The sequence below is a fragment of the Narcine bancroftii genome, chromosome 3 (genome assembly GCF_036971445.1).
Source record: "Narcine bancroftii isolate sNarBan1 chromosome 3, sNarBan1.hap1, whole genome shotgun sequence".
In the NCBI taxonomy this organism is placed as follows: domain Eukaryota; kingdom Metazoa; phylum Chordata; class Chondrichthyes; order Torpediniformes; family Narcinidae; genus Narcine; species Narcine bancroftii.
In genome coordinates, this window is record NC_091471.1 from 345,542,266 (window position 1) to 345,555,661 (window position 13,396).

The 13,396-nt window shown below is 38.4% G+C and overlaps 1 protein-coding gene across 2 annotated transcripts in view; it reads left to right on the forward strand.

The window, feature by feature from the left end:
• Positions 1-12,860, forward strand: part of cox10 (cytochrome c oxidase assembly factor heme A:farnesyltransferase COX10) — a 118,621-nt gene extending 105,761 nt beyond the window's left edge. For both annotated transcript variants that reach the window (XM_069929549.1, XM_069929548.1), the window contains 2 exons: positions 3,645-3,877; positions 9,680-12,860. In XM_069929549.1, coding sequence (XP_069785650.1) covers positions 3,645-3,877; positions 9,680-10,104 — 658 coding nt within the window. In that variant the 3' untranslated portion in view covers positions 10,105-12,860. The remainder of the gene's footprint in view (positions 1-3,644; positions 3,878-9,679) is intronic.
• Positions 12,861-13,396: the final 536 nt, after the last annotated feature.

Genomic DNA, 13,396 nt, shown 5'->3' on the forward strand with positions numbered 1-13,396 from the left:
GATAGTCTTTGAGGCAGCTCGCACTACTCTTCCGGGTATCGGCATGATTGATGCCCTTTTGAAGCAGGTGGGAATGTCTGACTACAGTAATGAATACATAATGAATAGATTTTTATTTCCAGATAATATGTCACATTTTTTATATTTAAAGTAATATTGGATTTTCCTTCCTTATGTGAAATGCAAATCTATTCATTTATTCTCATTCCATTACATACTGAATAGATTTGTACTTCCAGATAACATGTCACATTTTTTATATTTAAAGTAATATTGGATCTTCCTTCCTTATGTGAAATACATTCTATTCATTATGAATGGAATGAGGATAAATCAGCCAAGTTTATGTCCAAAGTCTGGCGTTTTGGGACAATTATAAATCCCCTTTTATTTTCCCAAACAGGATGCAGATCAAAGTGTAGGAGAGCCTGGCCACCTATCTGTTGGGACCTCCTTAACATTGGACTAAAACCTCACTTTGTCAAGAATATCTGGTAGCCAATGTTCAATGGCCACTCCACATTAAAAAAAAATCACACACAAACACCTTCTGCTAAAATATAGTGTTACCCTATACTTTTTGGGAGGTATTTGTGTGTTATGAAATCTATCTTCCAGATAGAAATAAAGGTTTATCAATCCACAAATTTTAGCATTGCTACAAAGCAGATCTGAGTTTCTTTGGTCTCCAGACTCAAAGCTGGAATGAATCCCTGGCACCTATTGGTTTCGCACAGACTACAAATTAAGCAGAGCCTTAAGTAGTTCAGGTTTGCAAATTGAAGAATGGGTGAACAACTCATACTATCTGTTTTCATCGAAGTACTTTTCCTTCATAACATTCAGCCCATTCCCAATTCTGGTACTGAACAAGTAATTCAGAGTCCTGGATTGACAATCCAGATATCTGATTTGAAAATCCAGTATGGCAGCTGTGGAATTTAAATGCAGTTAAAAATCTTGAAATTAAATAGAAAAGACCAGCCAGTAATAATGTTGATGACCAACCCAATAGGATTTTTATAAAAGCCCAGTTGATTCACCAGTGCCTGTCAAAAGAGGAATCTGCCATACTTATCTGGTCTGGCCTATATGTGACTCCAGGAGTAAATAGGGATAGGCAATAATTCTTGACAGAGCAGGTGACTCTGACAAATGAATAAAAGAATTGTAGTAATTAGAAATACAAACAGACTGATGTTAACTCTGTCTTGAGCAACAATTAACTCTGGAATGTGTTGCACTGTAAATGGCATTGTGTCACCACGCAAATATCCTTGGGCCATTTAAACTTTATTTTAATTTAGACATATAGCACAGTAACAGGCCCTTTCGGCCCATGAGCCCAATTATATCCAATTAACCATTTCAAATGGTGGGAGAAAACCAGGGGAGACCAGGGAAGAATGTACAAACTCCTTACAGACAGCACAGGATTTGAACTCCAGTCGCTGTCGCTTTGTAACAGCATTGTGCTAACTTCGACGCTGACCCTCAGTAATCCAAAGGAATTTTATCTTGAAACTAGGTTGCAACTAATTTCTAAAATCCTGGTATGATAGGACACTAGAGTCAAAGCTATTCATCAATATTATTCCCTTATAATATTAGTGTCTTTTCTATTACCATTAAACATTAGTTTCAGGTCCAATTATTTAACCTTTTTCTGTCTTTAGAGGCCAGTTGCATACTCAATTGCAGTCGGCTTCACAGGCTAGATATGGGAAGGATGGAAGAGTCCAGAACAAAGGGTCCCTGTATAAAATTAGCAGCAGACTAGTGTGGCGATGAAAGCTCTGTCATCGAAGAATTCTGGATACTCACAAAAAAAAAGGATATGGAAGAAGGCAGGGAAGTGGTCTGGAGATAGATTGTTGAACGGTGGTGTGGACTCCTGGAGCTGAATAGTCTAATCTTGCTCCTACTTGTCATATTATTACAGTTATTCCAGGACCCAGCATAATTATACACCTCAGCAGTAGCTGAAGAGGTTCATCCACTTTCATCAGCGGTTGCTGGGCCTTAATGAGGATTGGGAAATTGATTTGCTGAAATCAGGAGACTCTCGAACCAATTCTGTCCGTTTGGCTCAACTTCTCACACAGGAAAATTATCACAGATTCCTTGAACTTGTAGTACTTAAATAAAAATACAATGGAAATAAAAGTGCAATTTTGTTAAAGATAACTATTGTCTTCGAATTGTAAATATGATTTAAGTATATCCTGCTTGCTGCAGGCATTTGGGTAACTTGTGGTCAAAGGATTCACATAGGCTCACGGATCCCGGATTCAAGAGTGTGCCGAAGGCTTTCTGATCGCATGGGAGGTTTGGACCGGGAGCTCAGGCTGACAATAGTTTGAACAGGAGTCTGCGAAAGTGCTGAAGGTGAATCCACAGCCACTCAGGTAGCCCATTTCTCACTGGTACTTTGTCCCAGTAATTAGCGGCCAATACACAGGGTTACGGATCCGGTGTGAATGCCTCCTTAATCGCCACGCGGTCATCAAATCACACGAGAATGGACTGCCTAGTGTTAGGTAAAAACATCATGAGCTGGGAATGAAGAAGGAGTCACCCAGTGCTGGGCCGTAACAAGATGCAGTTGTGACCTTGTACTCTCAAGATAAGAGTGGTAATGACAAATTGATGTGCAGCAAGCTAGCAGAGAAGGATAGCAACAGTTTATTCATTGGACAATGTAATGGTATGATAATTTAATAAGTACATATCCTGAGGTATAAAAAAAACACCATTTGCTGATAACGGCAGAATGCGCCTTCTCCAACTAACACTGTTAGTTGCAAGTGTTACAATCCGGTAATAAAGAACAAAAGAACCTTGATTTCGACTCAGTCTGGTGTCTGACTCACTCATTCATGAACAAAGCAGACCTAACACTAGGTAGGTAGTATCAACCCCAGGGTCATCAGACCCCTGCGTGTCTCTGAAGGGACTCTCTTTTGCTTCTCTTTCTCTTAGAGTTAGGGGCACTGGGCAATGGTCATGGCAACTCTTTGTTTGCCTTATGGCACACGATATATCATGTGTATCACATTCTTGTGTATTATTATGTGATAATAAAATAAACCTTTGATTGCTGGATAATCATTTTACATCATGGTAGTTTGCTTATCGCCATTTGTGAGGAACACAGAGTTAATTTGATCACTGTTGAGTTCTTACAGAGTCAGCCTTGTACAGAGCAGAGCAATGTCTGGACAGGTCATGAAAGAACCTAAGTGAAGCATCCTTCCATTATTCTCTCTTCCAGAGGTTCCTGCAGATGTGAGCTGATAGATGATTGTTGTATTTAAATTCGCAAGATTAATCAGAAAACATGTTGCTTTCTTACTTTTTAAGGCAGTCATTTTGCCAAAGAAGTTAACACATTAATTGATTGCATTTTATCATAATCTCCCCCCCCCCCCCCGCCGAAAGCAGTAATTAATACTTTTCCAATAAAAGCTTAAAGATGTGCAACGAAACAGATTCATTCATAAGCATAGATCAGACACCAGTAAACAACACAAGTGTCTTATGAGCATTGGGCAGGGAGTTGTTGAATAGCAGTGTCTGATTTTTTTTCTCTGAGAATTACGTATCCATCTTGCTGATCCATGTGCTTTCTTTTCAACCCTTAGTCCTCTCCATGCAGTGTCCTTCGCATTCGCCTGCAGTGTACCTGGTATAGCGATATTGGCATTTGGGGTTAACCCACTAACTGGAGCATTGGGAGCCTTTAACATTTTCCTCTATACATGCTGCTACACCCCAATGAAAAGGCTGAGTATTCTTAACACATGGATCGGCTCTGTGGTTGGGGCTATTCCTCCAATTATGGGCTGGACAGCAGCCACTGGCAGTATCAGTGCAGGTAAGCTCTACTTTCCAAATGTTCTTGGAGAGGAATAAACATGTGGATGTTTGATTTTGTTTAAAGTATCACTTATATTAATTGGAAATATGATTCATCATATTAAGATGAACAGCTTGGAGGAAAACCCTCTTCTGTTCATTAGTGCACAGCAGGTTAAAATATGTTAACGATGTTATATAATTTGATGCTGAGTAACTTTTTTCTTCATCTGCAAGTTGATTGAAATCAGTTTAGATGCTGTAGCAGTGGAACTTATTACAGGATCATTTTGGACAGATGAATAATGAAGAGCTAATTGACTGCCATATCACAGAAGTATGTTTATTTCAGTGCTGTAAACCATATTGTATTAAACACATAAAACTGATTTAGCCATATTTCCAAAGTAGCTTCCCTTCATGAAACATCAGCGTCCACATTAACTTTGTATACTAAGTCATTTGTTCGTTGTACATTAAACAGCCGACAATCTTATAATTTAAACCAATTCGTTTGCATTTGGTTGTTTATGCCGGATGTCATTTGGGCCTCTGTTCCTGTGAGGATCAAAGTTATAGTTCACTGAATGTTCATCCCATGATTATTTCTAAATGTGGCTCTTTCCGGCACAAAGGTTTAATTGGAGATATGTCTGCAGCCATTCAGATGAATGAATATTTTCCTGGCACAGATTCAAATAATCGAATGCATTTATCATGTTTGTCGCTGCATGTTATATTATTGCTAAATCAAATCCAGAGAATCTCAAGTTAAAGGCTGATAACAAATGCTCAAAACAGCCAGCAACTGATCAAACCCTGTCCCAGTGGGCACTTGATGACCCTTATCATTAATTGTTCATCAGATAAAGAGATTTTCCCATAGTGGGTGGTGCCAAAGAGGAAGAGCACTTGAGACAATGCATCCTTGGTGGCCTCTTATCACCAGTCTTCCAATGACCAATACTTTATCTCAGCTTATAATGATACACAAATATTTCTTTGTCTATGATGAGGGAGCTTCTCTCCATTTTCACCCTTCAATATTTGTTGGAAGCTGAGTTCACAAATGGAGATTTAGACAAGTTTGTTTCTTGCCTGTTCTGTAACATCTGTTTGATCGCTATTTCAAAGGGTATAGGCAGATTTCAATGGAACTCAGCAAGGCAAGATTCCCCAGGTACAAGCATAAACAAATTTTGATTCTATTAGAACCAACAACAATATAAGGGCATGGACTCTTAACTGAAGATAACATTCAGAATATGTGGCTGAATAAAGACTTGTAATAAAATACAATTAACACGATGAAAAAAATTAAAATTATTTGAATTAAAGATTATTTTAGCAGATGTATTTTTAAAATTAAAATTCAACTTATTCTGCCTCAAATTAGCATTATAATGGAAGTGCAGAATAATTGCATTTGTCAAACAAGTATTTTCCTTCTCTGTATTTTATAATAATTTGACATCAGAATAAATGTTAAATAAACTGCTACCACCATTTGTGGCCACACTCTGATGGCCTTTGAGCTACTTGGGAAGCTAGCTGAATGCGAGCCTATTGTGTCTCTGACCTGCTTCGGAGTGATCGTAGCATATGTAACTCGTATCCTGTTATCAGAATGATCCTACTCTGGAAAACTAATGTAAATAGGTTAGTTCCAGGATTGCTCAACCTCTTGGACCAGATATTCCCCACATCTATTAACATAAACCGTCACATCCGCGCTGTGATCCTTAAAGAGGGAAAACAAAGAGTAATTGTTTGATCCCAAAACATTGATCATTCTTTTTCTCCCACTGATGCTGCTCAACCCACCAAATTCTTAGAACAGTTTGGTATTTTTCGTTCCAGATTCCAGGGTCTGCAGCTTCTTGTGTATCGACATATTTAACCTTCTGTGGGAAGAATTATGACCACACTGATAACAAATTCTTCCACAATTCTCAGTTCTCTATCATTGCTCATTGTTTTTTTCTCTGCCGTCATTTTATTCGGATTTGGACATTTTGGTATCCGCAGTCTGGCGCTAGATATTTTGGCCCTCACGTTTTGGCGACGGGCATTTTTGCAAAAAAAAACCCAAGACATTCATAGCCGTTCGGACATTTGCTGCCCACAGTTTGGCGCCAGATATTTTGGCGCTTGCATTTGGTGACGAACATGGCAAAATTTATTATATTTTAAATTAAATACTGTATAACAAATATTAAAGAATAAATTTATTATAACTTTAATTAAATATAATGGAATAACATCTCTGCACTCCCCTCACCCTCGGTGATGTCTCCACACTCCCCTCACCCATGATATCATCTCTTAACTGTTAGCGCCAAAATGTCCAGCGCCAAATTGTGGATGCCAAACTGTTGCGAGCAAAATGCGGGTGCCAAAATGTCCTAGATCCCATTTTGTTTTAAGTGTTATTAATAGAAACAGAATTTGCACAGCATGGAAACCGACCAATCAGCCCAATTCATCCTTGGTGTCCAGTAGGCATCCTGTATTAACCACAGCGTATAGCAGTCTATGCCTAACTGAATCAAGTGTCCATCTGGACACTTCTTAAATGCTGTCAGTAACCCAGCTCAACCATTCTCACAGGGAGTGCTTTCCAGGTACTTTACTACTTCTGGGAGAAGAAGGTCTCCCTATCTTCAATCTCTGTCCCTAGTTTGATCTACCTTTTGATCTGGGGAAAAGTTTACTGCAGTCTATCCTATCTGTATCTCTAATCATTTTATACATCTCAATCATGTTCCCTCTTATCCACTTTCACTTTTTAAATCTGTATCCTTATTTTGGGAATATCCAATGCCTGTGACAATATTTTTGCCTTTTGAGGACCCCCATTAGTAATTTTAATAAAACAAACCAAAATAAAACATTGGATGTTATTTCCTTAAAACATCTTTAGATTTTCTGCCTATACCTACAGAATTACTTTGTCAGTTGATACGATTTGCACTATCTGGGTGGGCTGCTCTCCTCTTTCTACATGGTCCCTTGGTGTTGAGGATGACTCATTTCCATTCTGGTACTAGGGAAGAGAGGGGTTCTGCAGTGGGTGATTAAGCTAATGTGAAATCCATTGATCCCTAGCCTCTGCCACAGGTTAGGCAGAGATTCCTGGAGTGGTAGGTGGATTATTTGTAAAAGGAAGTAGTCCAAGCCTTTCACAATTTTTACTTGGCTCCTGTATGTATGACAATGGAATTTGAGGTTCTCGCTGCCCACATTTACTGTCATTTTAAAGATTCAAAGACCAGGATGTCCCATGATTTTATGAAGGTATTACATAATTGCATGGAGGTTTTGAGTACATCCTTAAAACATTTTGACCTGGCACCTCTTACCATGTCCAAATCCAGAGATGAAAGCTATGTCAAGTATGCGGACAGTGTGCTTCTCCTGTCAGATCTAACCGTGTGTGATCAGAGCCTCAATATTCAGGGTGCTCATTGTTACTTGACCTGCCAGTAAATTTGATGGATTTTGCAAAGACAAGGTTGAGGTTACCTCTCCAGAGCTGCCTCATGTCAAGCTCCTATATGGAGAGATGGGATTCACTGCGGCCTGATAGACAAAGAGCTGTTATGCTCAGCTTGACGTCCTAATCCTTGAACACTCATTTCTCCATCAGCCAAAAGGCAGTAGCCCATGGGAGGTAATGGTGAATTTTATCATCAAATTCTGCCATTACTGAGAGATATCGCATGAAAAATGGAAAGAAATCTATGTTTTACGGGCCTCATTATTTATTACCAGTGTCAGGACAAATTTGTACATAGGATAATATACAAAAATGTTCAAAAAACTCAGCATGTCACACAGCATCTGGCTCACAAGCCCGTGCCACCCAAATATACCAATTAACCTACAAACCCCCTTATGTTTTTGGAGGATGGGAGGAACCGGAGCACCCAGAGGAAATCCACGCAGGCACAGGGAGAATGTGCAAACTCTTTACAGACATTTTTATATAAATCCCATTCTCTCATATGCTTAAGTGAACCAGTCAGTAATGTCTTAGAGCTCCATCTCCATATGTACACAAACTCCTATGATGCTTGTGTACTGCAGCTCAGTGACTGAGGTTGGAATGGAGATGAGGCAGTTGAACATGTTCCATTCATCCTAAAGATTATCTCCATTCCACTGGGAAGCCTTTTGGAGAGGGGATGCAGCAGGGCAGTAAAGAAAATGAAGATTGGAACAATCTGCACTGAGTTTGGGTCCACAGTGCATCTGTTGGTTGGGATCACAATTTCCATGTCATCATATAACATAGAATGTAGATTAACTTCTAGGATCAGTCAAATTTGAGAAGAATTCTCCGCAGTCCTTCTGTGTTGATAAAGTCAAAGGATTCTGAAGATTGAACAAGACTATGTATGGAAGTTAATGCTACTCCATATATTTTTCTTGGATGTGGTATCTCCCAGGCCTTTTTTTGATCATGGTAGTGTGAGGAGAGAGCTAGTAAAATCAGCTACAAATGGATTCTCTATCACACGTTGCACAGCTATCCACACCCTAGATCAGTGGTTCTCAACCTTTTTTTTCCCCACTCGCATGCTACCTTACATAAGGTTAATAAGATGGTTCATAAGGGATTACATAAGGTGGTATGTGAGTGGGGGGGATAAAAGTTTGAGAACCACTGTTATAGGCTACTCTGTGGTTACTAAGGGATTACTTAAGGTGGTTTGTGAATGGAAAGAAAAATATTGAGGACCACTGCCCTCGATGTTGTTTAATAGAACATAGAACACTACAGCACAGTATGGGCCCTTTGGCCCTCGTTGTTGTGCCGACAAACCCTCCCAACCTATTTTTATTTTATCCATGAGCCTGGCTAAGAATCTCTTAAATGCCCCTAATATTTCAGCCTTCATCACCATCCTTGGCACGGCATTCCAGGCACCCACAACTTCTCTGTGTTAAAAACCTTACCTCTAATGTCTTCCCTCCCTTCACTTTGTACACATGTCCTTGCTATTCCTGGGAAACAGGTGCTGGCTGTCCACCCTATCTATGCCTCTTATAGTCCTCCAAATTTCCTCTCATCCTTCTACGCTCGAAAGAGAAAATTCCCAGCTCTGCTAACCTTGTCTCATAAGACATTTTCCAATCCATCCTGGTTAATCTCCTCTGCATCTTCTCCATAGCTTCCACATTCTTCCTATAATGAAGTGACCAGAACTGAACAGAATACTCTAAGTGTGGTCTCACCAGAGATTTGTAGAGTTGCCACATGACCTCCCCCTATTAATGAAGCTCAGCATCCCATAGGCCTTCTTAACTATCCTATTAACCTGTGTGGCAACCTTGAAGGATGCATGGACACGGATCCCAAGGTCCCTCTGTCATCCACACTCTTAAGTAACTGTTAACCCTGTACTCAGCCTTCTGGTTTGTCCTTCCAAATTACATCACCTGACACATCCAGATTGAACTCTATCTCCACCCAACTCTGTATTCTGTCTATATCCTTTTGTAACCTTCAACAACCTTCAGCTCTATCCACAACTCCTCCAACCTTCCTATCATCTGCAAACTTACTGACCCATCCTTCGCCCCTTCATCCAGGTCATTTATAAAAATAACAAGTGTATGATATGCAATGCTAGTGGCTGGACAGTCTATATAATCGGGGATTATAATTTGTAAAAGGATAACTAAACCTAATTTTGCCATTCTTTGAAAGGGTTTTAACCTCTTAAGAATTTAATAGAAAATTTAGGGAAATAAAATGGATTTACTTCATATTTCAAATGTTAGTCTTAGTCTTCTCCCTTTCTCTTTTTATTAGGTGCCTTGCTACTGGGGGGCATTTTGTACTCCTGGCAGTTTCCACATTTCAATGCTTTAAGCTGGAACCTTAGGGAAGATTACTCACGAGGAGGCTACCGCATGATGTCAGTCACCCACCCGGCGCTCTGCAAGCGGGTAGCATTCCGCCACTGCATTGGGCTCATCGGACTGTCCATGCTCTGTTCCGTTTTTGATGTTACGACGTGGACTTTTCCTCTCATTTCACTCCCGATCAACTTGTACATCAGCTACCTCGGCTACCGCTTTTACAGGGACTCCAGCCGCAGCAGCGCGCGCAAACTTTTCTTCTGTAGCCTCTGGCATCTTCCCATGTTATTACTGCTCATGCTGACCTGCAAGAAATCGCTTGGTGGAAGTGAGAGGATGGTCCATCACAAAGTTCAAACAGAAATGGAAGTCTAATGTTCATTTTTATTAAGAAAACTGTAGTAGGTAACTAAGGTTATTTCTGTGCCATATTCCCATAAAGTGGCATAGTCTAATTTGTGCTCTTTGGAGTTTTACAATTTATTAATGCTGTATGTGATTTTGTAATGTTAAATGGAAGTAAAATCAGGCTTTTCACCCCTCAAACACATCTCCCTTCAGAGCTAATTTGGTGGAATGGCATCTCAACTTTGTTTAGCTGCCAGAATGCCATGTGATCTTAAGAACATGAGGAATAGGAGCATGATTGAAGCCATTGGGTCCCTCGTGTTTGCTCTGTCATTCAGTCAGATCACAGTTTGACCTCAACCTGAACTCCACTATACAGCTCAACTCCATAATGCCTAACTAATAAAAAATCTAATTATGTTTGCTCTAAAAAGCTTCATCTATTTCCAATATTCACAATCTTTTGATAAAGAGGATTCCAGATCTCTACTGTCCTTTCTACGGGAATAAGCAATTATGCAATTGCCTAGTGGTTTTTCATTTGGCCCATGATTGAAATAGCTTGACTGTATCTACCCCATCAAATCTACTGTACATGCCAGCACATAGGTCTTTGAAATGTCACCTTAAAATCAGGGGACATCTTGTATGCCGTGTCTAAAATCTGAATCTTAACAGCAGTCTCGGCACCGCTGTGATCTTCCTGTCGGCTCCGACACAATCTCAGCACTCCCCCGCGGGCTCCATCGGCCCAGTCCAACTGCCGTCCCCTCTGTACCAACTTTAAATAGCCTATTACAGGAGCCAACAGGGGTTTATTTTAAAATATGCAAATAAAATTAAAACTTTTACAGGTTAATTTGGTGTTAAAATATTGTGATTTGCTTTTAACATCATCCACTCACTCGAGATTCAAGATTTAGGGTAATCTTATATGAAGGTTATCGCTCAAAATCTGCATTTAAGGAGGAAATTTCAGGGTCATCCTACACGAATCATCCTATATGTCAGCATATACAGTATTTTGGCGCTTAAAATCCCTTGATTAGGTCATGCCTAAATTATTATACTTAAAAGAGAGTTTATATAGTTATCTTCAAAAGTACCCATCAAGTCACTCCCACATTTTCCTCACTGTTTTGATAAGATTATGTTGTTATTTCCATTGGTGTGGTATGCCTTTTTAATATCCTGTTAGCACTGCAGATTCCTTAAATTCATAAACCAGTAACAAATTGAAATATCTCAAAATGTTTTGGAACACCAAAAAAAGTTTGAAAGTACTGGCCAGAATTTCAGGAATGATCATTGGACAGCATGGCCATTGGTGTCTGGGTGTAAAATTAATTATGAAGCGTTGTGTCCATCAGAGGGGAAAAAAAAAAAAGAAATTCTCCTTTATGATGACATTTTAATTGTGAAGGCACCTGCTGTAGATACTTGGGGGACTTTCATACACATCCATAATTTCCCTTCCAAGTATAAATCGGTGGTTCCAAGTGACACACATGTTTAGAAATGCTCTAACAGTCTATTTTGTAATATTAAAGTTAATTTAATTTCAAGATTTATGTCTGAATAGCATTGTTCCCTGCACTAAGCAACTTAACATCGGTCATTCAGCAATTGATGTTGTTGAACCTATCCATTGAAATTGATGTTCAAAATCTTTCTGGTGCCATATTGGGAGTGACATTATAAAATCATGTAAAAGAGTGGCATTTCAACTACACCCTATAATGTTACAAAATTCATATAAACTGTTAATACCTTGATCAAAATACTGTATTTCAAATTCATTGACTCAAAGTCTTGCCAGGTGAGATGATAGACTTGAAACTACCATGCTTTCACTTCAATAAAGCTCAGAAGTCACTTCTGTAATTTATGGTGATAATATATAAATGGAATAAATGTATTTTTAGTACCAATTTTGCAGTCGCAAAATGTTTTCAAGTATATGTACCAGACGGTGCTTTAGTAATGAAGAATATAGTCAAGATGTAAAGTCATCCTCTTGTGATCATTCACTATCATTCTGATGACTTAAAGGATCAGAATTAGAAACTTAAACATCTCATGAATGTCTAAAATAAATTAGTAAAACAAAGCAAAGTGAAATGAGTTAATTTTGTTTTTTTTTGCAATGTAATGTGGATTATATTGTATTATGTTTAGTGGTAAACAGTTGAGTTCCAATGTAAGTCAGCAATCCAAACTGTTGCTATAAGGCTTGGTGTTGCAAGGCAATTTTTAAGGCGGGCGGGACAAATGTGTTCACTGCTCTTGATCAGATGTTAGATTGTAGTGAAATATGAAAACTCACAGATGTAGTGATTGAAGTAAAAACACAAGGCTGGAAGAACTTAGCGGGTCAAACTGTGTACTTTATACAGCAAAGATATCAATACGTAGCCAATATTTCAGGCTTGAGCCCTTTATCAAGGGCTAAATTTTGATCATATATTGATGTGGGGCTCAAATCCGAAACATTAGTTCTATATCTTTATCTTTGCTATATAAAGAACACGATTTGACCTGCTGAGTTTCTCCAGCATTGTGTTTTCACTACAGATGGTATATTATATTGTGCCTTTGCTTTTGAAAGTGAAATAAATGTTTTATATTTGTTTGTGTAATTATGAGTGGATCCAATATTTACCAGGTACTCTGTTCTTAAAGACAGAATGTATTTCTCTAAAATGGTTTCCTGAGAAATTTCTGAATTTTCTTTAAAGTAACTGTTCTTGCTTGTTCCATGAAAATAAAAAGTATTTCCTGCACTGTAAATTAATAAATACATTTTTATATCTCAGTTGTACCACAGAGAATTTTACTCTTATTTTCCTTCGATTGGGAAAAACAACTGTATTGTGCGAGTTTTTAAAAAAATGCTGAAGAAATTAATTTGAATCGTAACTTTACATAATTTGATGGAACTGTCATAAAAATGAGTAATTATTTCATGAAAGGAGACAATTTAACCTCATTATACCAGTGCTAACCCGTACTATGGAGCAGCATTGACTCCCTGATCATTTGTTACCTAATGTTCAAACTTTGTTACATATAAACAGTGTAACTCTCATTTAGAAAAGTGTTTTAAAGCAGTACGTGCTTTATAAAATTGTCAAGTTTTGTTTTGTTCCTGGTAGTTTGAGTCCTGGAACATGTACGTAAAACCCTTGAACATTTGTAGCAGGTAATGTAACTATACATGAAACTTTAATGAATTTTATTTTCATTTGTTACATTTGCTATATTTACTTAATAAATGTCATACTGTAAGTTTTTAATGACAATTAAATTATTTTCAATG